Raw genomic sequence first — 17,771 nt, 5'->3', positions numbered from 1 at the left:
AATAATAAATAATACAATTCTGGTCGGACGGACTGCCTGCCGTGTGCCGACACAGAGGTAGCCACAGCCGTGAACTACCGCACTGTACACTGGTTGATAAAGAGATAGTAGTATACTCGTAACAATTAGGATGACACTATGACGGTATAAAGAATGAAAAAAAAACCACGGTTAGGTGGTAGGTATATAATAATAAATAATACAATTCTGGTCGGACGGACTGCCTGCCGTGTGCCGACACAGAGGTAGCCACAGCCGTGAACTACCGCACTGTACACTGGTTGATAAAGAGATAGTAGTATACTCGTAACAATTAGGATGACACTATGACGGTATAAAGAATGAAAAAAAAACCACGGTTAGGTGGTAGGTATATAATAATAAATAATACAATTCTGGTCGGACGGACTGCCTGCCGTGTGCCGACACAGAGGTAGCCACAGCCGTGAACTACCGCACTGTACTGTGTCTGCTGCTAATATAGACTGGTTGATATTTAAAGAGATATTAGTAGTATACAACAATACTATACTGGTGGTCAGGCACTGGTCACCACTCCTGCAGCAAAAGGGTGCACTGTTAATTAATATAATTGTACTCCTGGCTCCTGCTAACAACCTGCAGTGCTCCCCAGTCTCCCCCACAATTAATTATAAGCTTTTAATTTATACATTGATGACTGTGCAGCACACTGGGCTGAGCTGAGTGCACACAGACTGAGTCACACTGTGTGACTGACTGTGCTGTGTATCGTTTTTTTTTTCAGGCAGAGAACGGATATAGCAGAGAGAAGTGAACGGATATATTATATTAAATAAAAGTTAACTAGCAACTGCACTGGTCACTGACTGTGGTAAACTAACTCTGTCTGCGACTCTGCACAATCTCTCTCTATCTAATCTATCTATCTCTATTCTAATGGAGAGGACGCCAGACACGTCCTCTCCCTATCAATCTCAATGCACGAGTGAAAATGGCGGCGACGCGCGGCTCCTTATATAGAATCCGAGTCTCGCGATAGAATCCGAGCCTCGCGAGAATCCGACAGCGTCATGATGACGTTCGGGCGCGCTCGGGTTAACCGAGCAAGGCGGGAAGATCCGAGTCGCTCGGACCCGTGGAAAAAAAAGTGAAGTTCGTGCGGGTTCGGATTCAAAGAAACCGAACCCGCTCATCTCTAGTTATCAGGCCCCTTTACCTACCCACTTTACTCAGAAAGTCCTAGGATGAGGCAGAATTGTCCACTTTAATGGGGATTCTAGACTCTCCTACAAATTTGGGAGTCTCCTGAAGAATGCTATAATTCCCTTGCACATGACCTATTCAGAATGAAAATTGCTCCATATTTCACAGCTGTTAATGGTAGGATCACTATGGCTAAATACCAAGTACATTCACCTTGTAGTCAGTCTGATCACTGTGTGTGCCAGTATAATAATAGAAAACAAAATGAAAACAAAATTATACACCTTGAACTCGCTTCAAATTGTAAGTGTTTCCTTACCAAGTTAATCTCCACTCTCCTTCCTTTCCCCACCTATCCATTCCTAGCAGGTCTTATACCTTTTATATATTTATGATTTTATCTACTACGGGCTAGAGTCTGTATCCCTGGTCATTGGATTATGGGCCTAATTCAGACCTGATCGTAGAGGTGCTAAATTTAGCACATCCTCGATCAGTCACAAAGACATGTGGGGGGACTCACAGCACAGGGCTAGTCCGCCCCGCATGTCAGCCCCGACCCCCGCCGCACAAGTACAAAAGCATCGCACAGCGGCGATGCTGTCATACTTTAGGAGTAGCTCCCTGTCAGCGAAGCTCCTGCACGCTGGCAGGAGCTACTCATTTCTGTGAGGGTCACAGCAGCTACGTGTAACGTCACGCAGCCGCCGCGGCCCACCACCCCAACGATCCGGGCATGCCTAAATGGCGGCCAAACGCCGCGTGCCCGTCCCCTCCCAGCGACCACCTCTGCCTGTCAATCAGACAGAGACGATGGCAGGGCTGAGACAGCCGTCGGCTGTCTGGCATGTAGCGGTGCACTGCGGCACCGGCGCATGCGCAGTTCAGACCTGATCGCTGCTGTGCAAAAATGTACAGCACCGATCGGGTCTGAATTAGGCCCATTGTCCTGTTTACAAACCCAACCTGCTTAAAAAAACACTATCGTTCCAGAAAATTTGGGACCCCTGGTATTCCTTCCCCGCTGCTTTAAATCCACATATTAAATCCATGGCCTCTCTCCACAATTTATATGAGTCACACAAGAAGATTTCCTTTCTCCTCCCCCCTCTTATTCTCATGGCCAGATTAACAATGGAGTGGATGGAGCTACAAAAAAATAGGCCTATCGTCATGGCAGCTTGATGATGACCAGCCATCAACTGGCCACATAGATGGCCATAAATCATAACTATTAAGATTATATCTCTATTTTTCTCACAAAATAATGGAATTTTTATATTTTGACATAATTAGGGAAACATTGGGGCTCATATTATAAGGGATATACACGCCCATGTGGCTCTGGCCACACCCACATAGCCTTTGTCACACCTGCCCGATTCTCACAATAGGCCCTTGAATTTTTTCAGCCCATGTGGCCCTTATTATGGCCCTGCATATTCTGTTCCTCTTCCCTTGTGTAATTGTTTTTTTTTGCATAATGTGTACTTATCATTCTACCATATGTGAATTGTATTTTAATCTGTGTTTGAATAAAACCATTCTTGAAAAGTAAAAATAAATAAATGCAAGAGGCTCCTTAAAAGAAAAAGAAAAAAAGACAAAGCACAACCTATATTGTGGTCTGATACGCTATAAGAGGGGTGGCCAACCAGTCAGAGACAAAGAGCCAAAAAATTCTAGTTAGGCACGTCACAGAGCCGACATTGAACCGAAAGCGTGCTTGCAAAAATGGGGTGTGGCCTTCTGCCTGCTAGACCACACACCTAACATAAAATAATTGATAAAGCAATATTCACATAATACACTTCAGCTGCAACATGTGTCACTCCAACCAACACCCTCCTGTCACTCCAGCTGGCTCCCCATGAGTCACTCCTGCCAGAAGCCTCCTGTGTTACTCTAGCTAGCTCTCCCATGTGTCACTCCCGCTACAGCCCTCCTATGTAACTCTAGCCAGATTCCCATGAGTCACTCCTGCCAGTACCCTCCTGTGTCACTCCAGTTAGCTCTCCCATGTCTCGCTACTGCCAGCACCCTCCTGTGTTACTCCAGCTAGCTCTGCCATGTGTCACTCCCGCTACAGCCCTCCTATGTAACTGTAGCCAGATTCCCATGATTCACTCCTGCCAGCACCCTCCTGTGTCACTCCAGTCAGCTCTCCCATGTCTCGCTACTGCCAGAACCCTCCTGTGTCACTACAGTCAGCTCTCCCATGTCTCACTACTGCCAGTACCCTCCTGTGTCACTCCAGTCAGCTCTCCCATGTCTCGCTACTGCCAGCACCCTCCTGTGTCATTCCAGTCAACTCTCCCATGTCTCGCTACTGCCAGGACCCTCCTGTGTCACTCCAGTCATCTCTCCTATGTCTCACTACTGCCAGCACCCTCCTGTGTCACTCCAGTCAACTCTCCCGTGTCTCGCTACTGCCAGCACCCTCCTGTGTCACTCCAGTCAGCTCTCCCGTGTCTCGCTACTGCCAGCACCCTCCTGTGTCACTCCAGTCAGCTCTCCCGTGTCTTGCTACTGCCAGCACCCTCCTGTGTCACTCCAGTCAGCTCTCCCATGTCTCGCTACTGCCAGGACCCTCCTGTGTCACTCCAGTCAGCTCTCCCGTGTCTCGCTACTGCCAGCACCCTCCTGTGTCACTCCAGTCAGCTCTCCCGTGTCTCGCTACTGCCAGCACCCTCCTGTGTCACTCCAGTCAGCTCTCCCGTGTCTCGCTACTGCCAGCACCCTCCTGTGTCACTCCAGTCAGCTCTCCCGTGTCTCGCTACTGCCAGCACCCTCCTGTGTCACTCCAGTCAGCTCTCCCGTGTCTCGCTACTGCCAGCACCCTCCTGTGTCACTCCAGTCAGTTCTCCCATGTCTCGCTACTGCCAGCACCCTCCTGTGTCACTCCAGTCAGCTCTCCCATGTCTCGCTACTGCCAGGACCCTCCTGTGTCACTCCAGTCAGCTCTCCTATGTCTCACTACTGCCAGCACTCTCCTGTGTCACTCCAGTCAGCTCTCCCATGTCTCGCTACTGCCAGCACCCTCCTGTGTCACTCCAGTCAGCTCTCCTATGTCTCACTACTGCCAATACCCTCCTGTGTCACTCCAGTCAGCTCTCCTATGTCTCACTACTGCCAGCACTCTCCTGTGTCACTCCAGTCAGCTCTCCCATGTCTCGCTACTGCCAGCACCCTCCTGTGTCACTCCAGTCAGCTCTCCCGTGTCTCGCTACTGCCAGCACCCTCCTGTGTCACTCCAGTCAGCTCTCCCGTGTCTCGCTACTGCCAGCACCCTCCTGTGTCACTCCAGTCAGCTCTCCCATGTCTCACTACTGCCAGCACTCTCCTGTGTCACTCCATTCAGCTCTCCCATGTCTCGCTACTGCCAGCACCCTCCTGTGTCACTCCAGTCAGCTCTCCCATGTGTCACTACTGCCAGCACCCTCCTGTGTCACTCCAGTCAGCTACCCCATGTGTCACTCCTGCCAGGACCCTCCTGTGTCACTCCAGCTAGCTCCCCCTTGTCACTCCAGCCTCCAGCCCATCCTCATGTGTCGCTAAAGCCCCCACAACTCATGCCATTGCAGCAGCCCCTTATGTGTCCTATGTTTGCCAGTGGGTGTCTCACCTCTAGTATCTGGCTTCCTCAGTTCTCAGTGCCTGTAGTGCTGCTGCATGTCTGGCTGAAGTGCAGAGTTTTCTGGATCTATTGTGGTCACGTGATTTTGAGTGTTGGGGAGCCACATTTGAATAAAGAAAGAGTCTCATGCGGCTCAAGAGCCACTGGTTGGTATTGCTGTAATAACTTAAAGGTCTCATAGCAAATGTTGTTTACCTGCACTAAGATGGTAAACAGATGCCTGTCCCTTGGGGGGTTTCCTCTGGCACCAGGATACTCCCAGTCAATATCAAGCCCATCAAAGTCATACTGCCGCAAGAATTTAATCACTGATGTTATAAATGTTTGACGGTTCTTGAGTGATGAGACCATGACAGTAAAGCTGCAGAGAGTAAGGACAGTGCATCATTTTAAAAAGCTATAGCAAAAGCAAAATGGCCTTGAGATATTTCTTAAAAAAACGTACTTACGGCTTGGTGCCAAAGTTCCATCCTCCAATGGATATTAGTGTTTTTAAGTTGCTATTCCTAAAAAAGTGACAATGGATGCTCTATTCAGTCATAACATGCAATAAATGTACATACATTCTGTAACTATTCTAACCTGTTCTGTTTTTTAGCCTCAAAGATCTAAGCTTAAAACAAAAATGACATGTAGTATGTACAACTACTTCTTTTTATTTGTATAATATAAAAATGACGTTGATAAAAACAATATGATAAATGTTTGTGCTCATTTCTCAGCTATGCGTGAGAAGTAACATTTTCCCTTCAGTATTCAGGTGTGAATAAAGGTGCATACACACTGGGCGTTTTTTCCCAGCGTGTATGTATAGCGATGATCGCTGACATAGCTGGGCTGAAAAGCACTCAGTGCATAAACACTGAGCGCTTTTCCCCACCGCACAGCGATGTCAGCGGGGGTGAGTGGCTTTTCATAGCAGAACGCTATGGAAAGCCGCTAACCCCGCCGCTCATCTACTGGTAATACCAGTAGATGAACGGCGGCCGCCAGCGATGAAGCGGGAGCGCACATCAGCGCTCATCGCCGGGGCATACACACTGGGCGGCTTTGAGCTGAAAGCAGCTCAATACACCAAAAGTGAGATGCTTGCAGCTCAAAATCGCCCAGTGTGTATGGGCCTTAACTATTTTATCTGTAACAGATGTTTGAAGCAAATGATATGTACTGTAGCTCTTATAACTCTGTGGCTGACAAGCAGTGTCGGTCTGGGGCATAAAGGGCCCACCGGGGAAATGCAGTGGTAGTGGCCCATGCTTACGGGTGTGGCCAGGCAATAGTGGAGGTGTGGCCAACCACCACAGAGGCTTGGCTAGACTTTATGACAATGTAACAGATTAATAACAGCAATGCACTGTAGAAAATACACCATAGTCCTGTGCAGTATAATGTAACATACAGTATGTATAATGTATAATTAAAGTATACTAGGATAGAGTTTGGAACCTAATCCCAAGTGGAGGTGGGCACACAGGTAGAGGAGGCGGGCCCCCAGGCAGTGGGGCCTACCGGTGGTTTCACCTGTTCCCCTATGGGCCAGTCCAAGCCTGCTGACAAGTAATGGCAAAAGCAAGTTTCCATACAGAGTTATGAGCCACAGACAATAAGGGCTATTGTTTTACATTTCATTACCCATGATGTGAACATTGTAGTAATGCTACATACTGTTTTTTTAGGTCCTGCAGAGCTTTGTATTGATGGACATCATTCCATTCTAAGGTGGAGATTTGGTTGTTAGACATTCCGGCAAAGGCATAGATCAGGTGAGTACACAGGCATGGGTCAATGTTATCAGGCTTAAATTTTCCGAGTCCATTTCTGTACTGGGCAGAGTTGCTGAAGTAACATGTCAGCTCATAGGCAGAGACTGTGTGCGACATCAGGAAAAAAGATCGTAACTATCATCTCTAGAGGTGGCATACTTTCATATCTATGGATATAACTGTAATCATACCTCCCTACTCAGACAGTACTTATGGGAGCTGTCATTTGGGGGAGTTTTTCTGTGATCTTAACAGAGTAGTTATTAACAGTTATTTATATATTTATTTATTATCAACATTTATTTATATAGTACCATCATATTTGTCCCTCTTTATAACTATGTGTATAGAGGGAGATGTACTAAGTATTGAGAGAGATAAAGTGGAGAGAGATAAACTACCAACCAATCAGCTCCTGTCATTTTTCAAACACATCCTGTAACATGGCAGGAAGAAGCTGATTGGCTGGTACTTTTAGGTAGATGTATGTTTATGGGGGTCATTCCAACCTGATTGGTGCTGTGCGTTTTCACACAGCAGCCGATCAGGTCGGAACTGCGCATGTGCCAGTGCACTGCGGTGCCGGCGCATGCGAGACAGCCGACGGCTGTTGTAGCTCAGCGATTGCCTCTGCCTGATTGACAGGCAGAGGCGTTTGCTGGGCGGGAGAGGGTGGCAAGGCGGCGTTTGGCCGCTGTTTTGTGGGCATGGTCCAGCCAATGCAGGCGTGGCTGGACCGTGTGGAGGCGCGGGCCGCAGCGGCTGCGTGACATCACAGGCAGCCGCTGCAACGTGGCCAGCGACGACTAAATCCCTGCCAACCACAGGAGCTGCGCTGGGTGGGAGTTACTCTAAAAGTACAAAAGCATCGCCGCTGTGCGATGCTTTTGTACTTGTGCGAGGGGGGGCGACCTGACATGCGGGGCTGACTATGACCGTAACTGTGCTAAATTTAGCACGACTACGATCAAGTCGGAATGACCCCCAATGTGCATTAATTTACGTTATTTGTCTGGACCTGCTATACCCATTTAGCATGGAAAAGCAGGTCCATAAACTAGTATAATGTATTAATAGTTGTTTTACAGAAGAGGGTGAGTGTTAACTCACCTCTTTGGCAAAGTGCACTCTTCCTCTTGTGGCTGTACCTGCTGTTGGGGACCGGCACTTGCATAGACTGTGCACATGCGCCAGTCAGTGAAACCCCAGCGGCACAAGTGTTTTTTTGAAAGAAAAAGTTATTATTTTTAGTGTGCACAATCTGTGGCTATTGGAGCCAACAGCCAGAGACAGTACTGTAGTGGAGCAACGACAGCTGCTGAAATCGATAGCTGCAACTGTCGGAACAGTCAGTGCCACTGACCATTCATACATTTGCTTGCAGATAGAAGTGCCGATCATGATGGGAGTGCATAGCCTCTTTATCACTCTCGAAGGCTTGCTTCATCTTCCCCATAGTAATAAAACAAAACTGGATTCATAGACAGAAAGAGGATCCTGCTTACAAGATTACATTCGACATGTAATTTGATGCATGAGGTAAAGTTTTTTTACCGTCTGCAGTACGGATGTTAAATGTGTGAGTGTATTATTTTTATGTGTTTTTTACGTATTTTATGATTTGTGCTGTTTGCTATTGGGTGCTATGTACTTTGTAATTTTGTCTGTCAGTTTGTTTTGTCTGATGACAATAAATGAAACTTTGAACTTTGAACTTAAAGTAGACTGTGAGAGGTTGCTGGAACACACAGAGGAAATTCACGTAAAAACAGAAAGAACATACAAAATCCACAAAGATTGGCCTTTGTTGGAATCAAACCTATGACCCCAGTGTGAGCGCGAGCAAGCTAACCATTGCACCACCATGTTGATCCACAGATGGTAGGCAACCCTCCGTAACCTTGCCCACTTCTGGTGTGGAGCAGAGGCAATGGTCACGCAGTTGATGTGATGCTGCATCTTTGGAAGCAGCAGCGGATCAAAGTAAGCTGGCAGTGGGCGACTTTTTCTATACGATGCCTCTTGTGGCATTTGCTAAATTTCTCTTGTTGTTGCAAAAACATTTATCCCTGAATCAGGCTCTAAGTGCATTTGTTGTTTACAGTATCATTAATAATGTGTGGACTAAAGGCCTTGTAGATGTGTTGGTGGGATTTGTTTTGGCTCCTTTGAAATTTGCACCAAGTTACACTATTAACTCAAATAGCCAGTGAAACTGTCTGAAAAATAGTATGCCCACTTCCCTATACAATTGTACATGCAAAATATAAAAAGTGTTCAATGCTGCTAAGTCCCCGATCACTAGACATTGGAAAGATCACAGCCCACCAGTGGCGGCTCCTACCTTTTAATTTGAGGGGGGCTGCAATATCATTGTTATAGTGTTATAAATATATTTCCTTTTCATATACTCATATAATCATAGTGGGTTACTATTCTAAAATTATTTTCCTTACCAATGCTATAGGATTTTCCACCTGTCGGCAACTGAACCTGAACATTATAAAAGGCTTAATTTATAATAATTATAAGCCTCTTATAGTGTTCAAAAGATAAAGCTTGGTCTCAGTTGCTGACAAGTGGAATATTAATACTAGAACATTAGTAAGGATAATCATTTTAGAACACTAACCCACTATGATTATATAAAAAATGAATGCATTTATAACACTACAATTTGCATTTTAATTGGATTTTACCATTTTGAATGTACTTGGTCGACAGTGTATGTCACTGACTGAGGCTACAGCTGACATTATACTATTTCCGGCATCTAAGACCGCTGCCATCATGCGCCTGCCAATCAATTATTGCACATGTGCAGCAGCACCAAAGGAGCTTCAAGGCAGGGACTGCACAGTCTGCAGCCCATAAAAAAACGGTAAGGCCAGAGAGTCAGCACATTGTGTGCTCCCTATTGGAAGCTCTTATTTCTTATCACACTTTGGATTGGTAGTCCCAGGGGGAGGAGTTTTCTCCCCCTGGATCTGCTAGCCCGGTGAAAGATTAGAATTAAGAGCTTATAACAGGAAGCTGTAAAGTCAGTACATGACCCCTCCTCCTCAGTTAGGAGTGGGCCAGTCTTTGCTCAGCTGCATGGTTGGGGATTGTCTCCTGCTGTACCTGTTGAGACGAGTAGTGTAACTGAGTGTGATCGTACACACTGGTGAGAACTCAGGAGTAGTGCTGTGGCTCAGTGTTGGTGGTGAGCGGTGGCGGATTTTACTGGGGAAGGGGGGGGGGCTACAGTCCTGCAGTCCCAAGCTAAAATCCGACACTGCCGCTAACCTTCGTTGTCCACCCTTGTAGTGAAAGTTAATTACACTGCTTCCACAGAATAAATCTTTAGTTTGCAAACTGATAGGGTTGCTAAATTTCAGACTATATGGTCCCCTTGGAGCCAACTGCAATTACTCTTCACTCCCGTTTTCTACTGACTTGAATTCCCTCCTCGCCCCCCTATCCCCCTTCTGAATCTTCTCATTTGTTTTCTTCTTCTTTTGTTCTTTTTATTTTTGTTAATAATAAAATGGGTGTAAGCTGCTAGTTTCTTATTTCCCCCTCAGTTGCACCTTCTTTTTTAATGTCTTAATAGAATTATTTTGGTAGAAACATTTGAACATTTGTATAGCGGAGATGTCATTGGCTTTGTTCCTAACTAAGACTAGCAATTATCTGTGTATTTCTGTTGTTTTTTTGCAAAACTCTGTAATTTACACTCAAATTTTATTCTTATATATTTGTTGGTTCATCCCAATAAAATACTATGTTTAGAAAAAAAAGGTGCACTAAACGGAATCAACCAATTACCAATTAGCTTACTATATTTCTTCTTTCTAATGCAAGTTTTAAATATCACATTGATGTGCTACAAATTAGCATCTAAATTAAATATTAGTAAAAAAAAAATGCTTCCACATTTCTAGGCAACAAGGGTTTTTTTTTTAACAGCAACTGGAAAAATATCGCAAAAATCATTTAGCAGCTTGATGTTGTTTCACGAGGATACGGTATGTTATCTTAATTGCTAATCTTAATAATTAATTGGTAGAGACAATATTGAAAAGTCAAAATTCAAAATGCTATTCAGTTTAATGGATATGGCTATGTAAACAGCAATGTCTGTTCAAGGTGCAAAATGTATTGAGGTTTTATAATATAACAAACATTGATGAAAAATGAATGAAAAATAAATTCTAACTTCATAGTAAAAATGCCAAGTTACAGTAGTTGTCATTTACAAATAGAATTGCCTGGGATATTAAATTAATTAAATTTGCTCCTACATTTATTGTCATTGAATGTTGCCAGCAGTTAAGAGTAAAACAATCTGTCTTGCTTTATTACATAAACCTGAAGGAAGTATAATATTTAAATGTAATGCTAGAAAAGATATACATAACTGTACCCATAACTCACCCAGCTGAGAGCCCAGAACCAGTGACAACCCTAAATAAAACAGAAATGAAATATTATTCCGCTATTCCTATAGATTATAACTTCTATAGAGCATTTTGTAAGAACGTTATAAGGTTGAAGGTTATGTTTCATTCAGATTTGTTCTCACTTTACATCATTTGGACTTTCATAACAGACCCATAAATACAAAGCTGCAATTGTTATTGGTAATATCAGTTATTTGTTGTTTTCTGTAATATGCACCTACCGATGAGGAGGAGAACCTTGGCCATCTCTGCCTCCACACTAAAGACAATGCACAACTCTTGCCTTTTTATACCTCATTCACTGCAAGGCACAAGCTATTTACGTGATACCAAATATGACAAATGCTGCATAATCTACTCATTACCTAACAAAGAGTACTGTTCCATATAGTAGCAGCTATCTATTGGTTTACTCACTAGTAAGGCATGACGGCTACTTTGAGCATGTCTACATAGACATAAGATATGATGTGTTCAATCGCACAACATGCATGGAAATATTTCTCTACACTTTTTTCTGGGGACGAAGAAGGACTGACTTATGTAATTCAGTCTGATAATTATGGTAACTTTTCTTTTTTTTAATCAAAACTGATAGTCAGTTTAGAATTGTTTTAAAGTGCAGCCAAATACAATATTAAACTATGAAAATCAAATAAGTAAATCAAATGTAGCAGATAAGTCATGGAAATCTGATACCATTAAGGTCACCTAGAGAACGGAAACACACATAGAACTCAGACCAGAAACATTCAGAAGATTCAACAGAGATGGAGAGACTGACAAATGTATTCTAGATTTCAAATCAATTATTTGAAGCAGATTTGTTAAAATGGTGGCTCACATATCAAATTCCATATCTGGCTTTCCCAAGGTCCTAAAAAAAGGCAATTACAAGCATTTATAAATAGGGTATAATCGTGTAAGTAACATCAATACATATGGCTTTCTTTATAGACTTCAAAAGTATGCCAAAGCACCTTGCATCTTGGATATCACACTATCACTATTGCTAAAGTGGAGGTACATTTTTTTTAAAGCTACTAATAGGAATATGCTACAAATCGCCCGATATTGGTGTGATTGAGCAACTCTTACAAATAGAAAAGGCTACAGGAATTGGGGAAGTGTTAGTTTTGGGGGATTCCAATTATCCCGAAATAAACTGGAGACACGAGTCATGTGATACAGCTAGAGGTTATAGGTTTTTAAAATATCACTACTTTTCCCAAGTAATTGAGGAACCAACCAGAAATAGGAATATACTGGACCTAGTAATAACAAATAATGTGGAGGTAATATCAAATATCCAGGTAATGGAGGCATTGGGTAACAGCAATCATAATATGGTCTCATTCAAAATAAGTTTCCAAAAGCAGCAAAGTAAGAGCTCAACTAAGACTTTTAATTTTAGAAAGGCAAATTTTAACAAGCTTAAGAATGCTCTAAAGGACATAGATTGGGATACTTTGTTTAAGGGCAAGAACACTGTTGAAATGTAGGACGTTTTTAAAAAGTTGGTAGAAAAATATGCACACAAGTTCATACCCATGGGCAACAAAGCAAGTGTACAAAGTATAAACCAATGTGGCTTAACAAGAAGTTAAGGGTAGAAATGGAAAATAAGAGGCGCGCTTTCAATGCATTCAAGTCTGTTGGGAAGGAGGGGTCATTCGTCTACTATAAATAAAATCAGAACTGCTAAAATAAATAGTTAAAAGCAAATAGCAAAGGAAAGCAAAACAAACCCCAAAAAGTTATTTAAGTATATCTATGGAAAAAGGCTGAAAAAGGATAATATGCTGTAGGAACATTAAAGAGCGAGTAATTGTTGGCGATAAGGAAATAGCAGAGAAATTGAATTCATTTTTTATGTTGGTATTTACTAGAGAGGACCAAATGGTGGGAATACTATTTAATAACGTAAATACCAATGCCCCGTTACTCAGTACTTGGTTGAGTGTAGTAGTAGTCCGTGAGAGACTTAATAAAATTAGACTAATAAATCTCCTGGCCCGGATGGAGTTTACCCTAGGGTTTTTAATGGAGCTAAATTCAGAAAAAGCAATGCCTTTATACTTAATCTTCAGTGATTCAATTAATTTTGGACTGGTACCAAGGGAAAATACAGAACAGAGAGTTGTGTTCTTTATTTCCCCAAGGGTCTGTAGTAGAGCCTTTTCTATTTAATATATATTTATAAATGACCTGGGGAACGGTCTTGAGAGCAAAGTGTCCATTTTCACAGATGACAGTAAACTGTGTAAAATAATAAAAACAGATAGAGATGTTGACTGTCTACAGAATGACTTAATTAAATTGGAAGTTTGGGCTGAGGTTTAATATAGAGAAAGTTATGCATTTTGGGACAAAGGACAAACATGCTATTTACAAATTAAATGCGGAAATGGTAGGCGGATCGGTGATGGAGAAGGATTTGGGGGTACTTATCGACAATAGACTTAGCACTAGTGCCCAGTGTGAGTGTGCAGTAGCAAAGGCAAATAAGGTATTAGCATGCATTTAACAGGGGATGGATACAAGACAAGAAATTGTAAACCTGCCGCTGTATAAATCGTTGGTACGGCCACATTTGGAATACTGTGTACAGCTCTGGGCTCCGCACTATAAAAAATACATATTGGATCTCGAAAAAGTTCAGAGAAGAGCTACTAAATTGATTAAGAGCATAGAGTAATTGGACTATAGTGAAAGGTTAACCAGGTTAGATACTGTATGTTTACATTACAAAAGAGACGACTAAGAGGAGATATGATTTATATTTGTAAATATAGTGTGATTTGTTTATCATGTGATCTGTACACAGAACATGTGGCCATCCCCTAAGGTTAGAAGAGAGGACTTTTCAAACCCAGCAAAGAAGGGTTTCTTCACAGAGAGGGCGGTAGAGATATGGAATTCTCTGCCGGCGAAGGTGGTCTTGGCTGACTCAATTGATACATTTTAAAAAGTGTTGGACAGAAAACGAAATCCAAGCATACAACATCTAATTAGATTAAATATAGGTTGAACTCGATGGACAAGCTGTCTTTTTTCAACCTTAACTATGTTACTATGTATGCTATCACTACTAACCAATTTGTGTAAGTTTGCTTCTTTCCTTGCTCCCTAAGGCAGTAGGTCCCAAACTTTCTTGAACCAATGCCCTAGTGTATCAACACTTTTTTAACAACACCCCTAGGCCAAAAGTTTATTATTGAGAAATTCAGAAAATATTATTAAGTAAATTGTGCTTACCCGCTATGCTGCTTAGGTGCAGTTATGTGGTGGCAGAAAGGTTTGCTCTTCTGTTTGACCACACATTTTATGATTGGCAGCTGCCAGAACTGGTTTTGCCTATCACATTGACCATAAATGATTTGATTTGGTACTGGACTACCAATCCTTGCCAGCATGCAAGTGCCTGGCAGCACCCAGTTTGGGAACCACTGCCATAAGGAGATTGATTGTCCCAATGAATTAGTATCCTTTGTCCTTCCTCATTTCAGAGAATGGATAGCTTATAATACCTATGGGCCATTTAAGGTTTGTCCATTCCATCATTGGGACACTTCAAATACACTTCAATATGTCATCCCTAATTTCAATGTGTATCTGAAAAAATGCTAACAAAATAGTGGATGTTGATTTCTGTCATGGAAAGTGATGCCCAAATAATTTCTCATGCCATTTTTGGAAATATATATAATATGATAAAAAAGTAGGGTCTTTTTGTTGAAAGTGGGGAGAGCTACAACACAGACTCCAAATTGTTCCTCCAGAGAGTCTTTATTACTGTACTAAGATGGCCACTGACTTAAGTACTGACCATTCACAGGACCATCTTTACACTGTGTTAGATTACCTGTCTTCCAACATGTTTCCAGTGATCCTGTACTGCTATCTGGCATCCGCATACACTCAGCGGCTGGTGAGCTGTTTGACACCCTGCTCTGCTCAAGCTGTACTCTTCCAGTGTGTATAACAATGAGTACAGCAATAACTGTTTAACCTTCAATAAAACCACTTCACTGGTTAAGCAATTGGACTATTCTTTATCTCAGCGCTCAGAAACTGCCATATCCCCAAACCTGTACACACATATTTCCAAAATATTATCTCTGGAGATTGCAAGGAAGGTGAATTTGGAAGCAGACAGGTACAACAGGTACAGCCAGGGATACTCCAGGGAATGGACACATACACGCAGGTCAGGCAATGGAGAAGGCAAATCCAGTAAACAATCCAAGGTATAAGCAGGAAGTGGGCAAGACATGTCAGGTAAACAATTTGAGGTAGGGCAGGCACCAGGCAAGGTACGTCAAATAAACAACATGTGCAAAACATTCTTGCATGTCTGGTGTTAGTTAGCTGTATTGATCCCTGGAACTCTAAGGTTAAGGTCAAGAGGCCACTGTCAGACTGAGGCATGAAGCGCCCACTGGTTGCATCCATGCTTAATGGTGCGGCCATCCACCATAGAGGCTTGGCTAACTATTAGAGAGTGTATAATCTGGGCCCCATTTATAAATACGTATATATGACGATTTTCGCAACGGAGCGATTAAGGCAAAAATGCGCATGCGCATGGTTCGCAGTGCGCATGCGGTTAGTATTTTAACACAAAACTTAGTAGATTTACTCACGCCCGAACGAAGATTTTTCATCGTTGAAGTGATCGTACTGTGATTGACAGGAAGTGGGTGTTTCTAGGCGGAAACTGGCCGTTTTCTGGGAGTGTGCGGAAAAACGCAGGCGTGCCAGGGAGAAACGCGGGAGTGTCTGGAGAAACGGGGGAGTGGCTGGCCGAACGCTGGGCGTGTGTGACGTCAAACCAGGAACGAAACTGACTGAACTGATCGCTATTTGTGAGTAAGTCTCGAGCTACTCAGAAACTGCTAAGAATTTTCTATTCGCAATTCTGCTAATCTTTCGTTCGCAATTCTGCTAAGCTAAGATACACTCCCAGAGGGTGGCGGCTTAGCGTGTGCAATGCTGCTAAAAGTAGCTAGCGAGCGAACAACCCGGAATCACCCCCTGTATAGTATTCAAATTATAAATGTTACTTCAATGCTGATTGGTTGCCATGGGCAACTTCTCCACTGGCTCACTTCTCCACTCTTTTCACTGCTTCATGAATAGTCCTCTAAGTCCACACTGGAATGGAGACTATAACTTGGACTGAATCAGAATCAGAATGTCTTGGCACAATGAGTAGCTTAGTATAATTGATCTGGGCTGGACCAGAATGGCTTAGTGCAATGCATCTGGGCTTGAACTGGAATTGCATGGCACTAAGGATATCTTGGAACAATGGATCTGGGCTGGACTGTAATAGCTTGGCAGAGTGAATAAGGGCTTGTACCCGAATGGCTCAGCACAATGAATAGCTTGGTACTATGGATCCGGGCTTGACTGGAATAGCTTAGTACAATCAGTTGCAGTAGCTGGAAAAATGCACTGGTAATATATGCAGATACACAGGGTGATCTGGTAAGAGACACAGGGGGTCATTCCGAGTTTATCGCTAGCTGAAAATGTTCGCTGCGCTGCGATTAACTAAAAAAATGGCACTTCTGCACATGCGTATGCGGCGCAGTGCGCACGCGTGACGTACTTTCACAACGACCGATGTAATTTTACACAAGGTCTAGCGAAGCTTTTCAGTCGCAATAGCCGCCGCAGAGTGATTGACCTGAAGTGGGCGTTTTTGGGTGTCAACTCACCGTTTTCAGGGAGTGCTAAAAAAAACGCAGGCGTGCCAAGAAAAATGCAGGCGTGGCTAGCCGAATGCAGGGCGTGTTTGTGACGTCAAATCCGGAACTGAATGGTCTGAAGAGATCGCAAGTGCTGAGTAGGTCTGGAGCTACTCTAAAACTGCACAATTTTTTTTTCTAGCCGCTCTGCGATCCTTTTGTTCGCACTTCTGCTAAGCTAAAATACACTCCCAGAGGGCGGCGGCTTAGCGTTTGCACGACTGCTAAAAACTGCTAGCAAGCGATCAACTCGGAATGACCCCCACAGTACTACAATATAGGAGCAAGGGTGCAGGTGCACTTCTATCCCTTTTCTGTGTGATGCCCTGGGGTGGTATGGCTGGGGTAGTTTGGGGGTTCTATGCGCCCCGGAGGCAAATCCCTATAGTGTTAGAGACCTGTCCTGCGACGTCACCATGAAGTAGGTGAGCAGGCTCATATACTGGCCAATATATGCCAAGAACCTTGAATATTACGGTTGTTATAGCTTTAATGGTGTATGGTGCACCTGCACCCTTGTTCCTGTATTGTAGTACTAAGTCCCAGCAAGGTATCACATCCCATTATAAGAAGCTAGGGTGTGCAGTCCAGGCCCCCTCTCCACAAGAGACACAGTACACCTGAAGACAACCATTGCTCTGGTGCCTTTTGATCATCAGAAGTCATCTTCTAACCCCCTGGCTCCTCAGCCGTTAGTGGATGTGGTCAGCTGGACTGGAAGAGCCGTTCGATTGGTCTGTCCGTGGTCAGCTGACTGGGACCAAGATGGCAGTGCCCAGAGACCAGAGCTGGCAGGATCTCCACGTGTGGACGCCGGGATGGGAGACAGACAGGAGCACTTGGGGGAGACATGACAGACACTGCTAAGTGGTGACAGAGGGACATGATGCTGAAATCTAGAAACCACCACTGTGCCCTTCGGGCTGGTAAGTGTTTACCACGCTGAATCCTGACAAATGTTAGTTATCATTCCATGTTATCAGTC

General features: G+C 43.6%; 1 protein-coding gene across 1 annotated transcript in view; it reads right to left on the bottom strand.

Annotated features, from left to right (window-relative positions):
• LOC135009370 (mucin-2-like) overlaps positions 1-11,276 on the bottom strand; it is a 57,223-nt gene extending 45,947 nt beyond the window's left edge. The window contains exons 1-5 of the mRNA XM_063952269.1: positions 11,252-11,276; positions 11,005-11,034; positions 6,488-6,689; positions 5,272-5,328; positions 5,018-5,183 (exon numbers count right to left, since the gene is read on the bottom strand). Coding sequence (XP_063808339.1) covers positions 5,018-5,183; positions 5,272-5,328; positions 6,488-6,689; positions 11,005-11,034; positions 11,252-11,276 — 480 coding nt within the window. The remainder of the gene's footprint in view (positions 1-5,017; positions 5,184-5,271; positions 5,329-6,487; positions 6,690-11,004; positions 11,035-11,251) is intronic.
• Positions 11,277-17,771: the final 6,495 nt, after the last annotated feature.

The sequence above is a fragment of the Pseudophryne corroboree genome, chromosome 2 (assembly GCF_028390025.1).
Source record: "Pseudophryne corroboree isolate aPseCor3 chromosome 2, aPseCor3.hap2, whole genome shotgun sequence".
Lineage (NCBI taxonomy): Eukaryota > Metazoa > Chordata > Amphibia > Anura > Myobatrachidae > Pseudophryne > Pseudophryne corroboree.
Note: the sequence above shows the minus strand (reverse complement) of the source record. Positions and strands in the feature narration are given on the sequence as shown.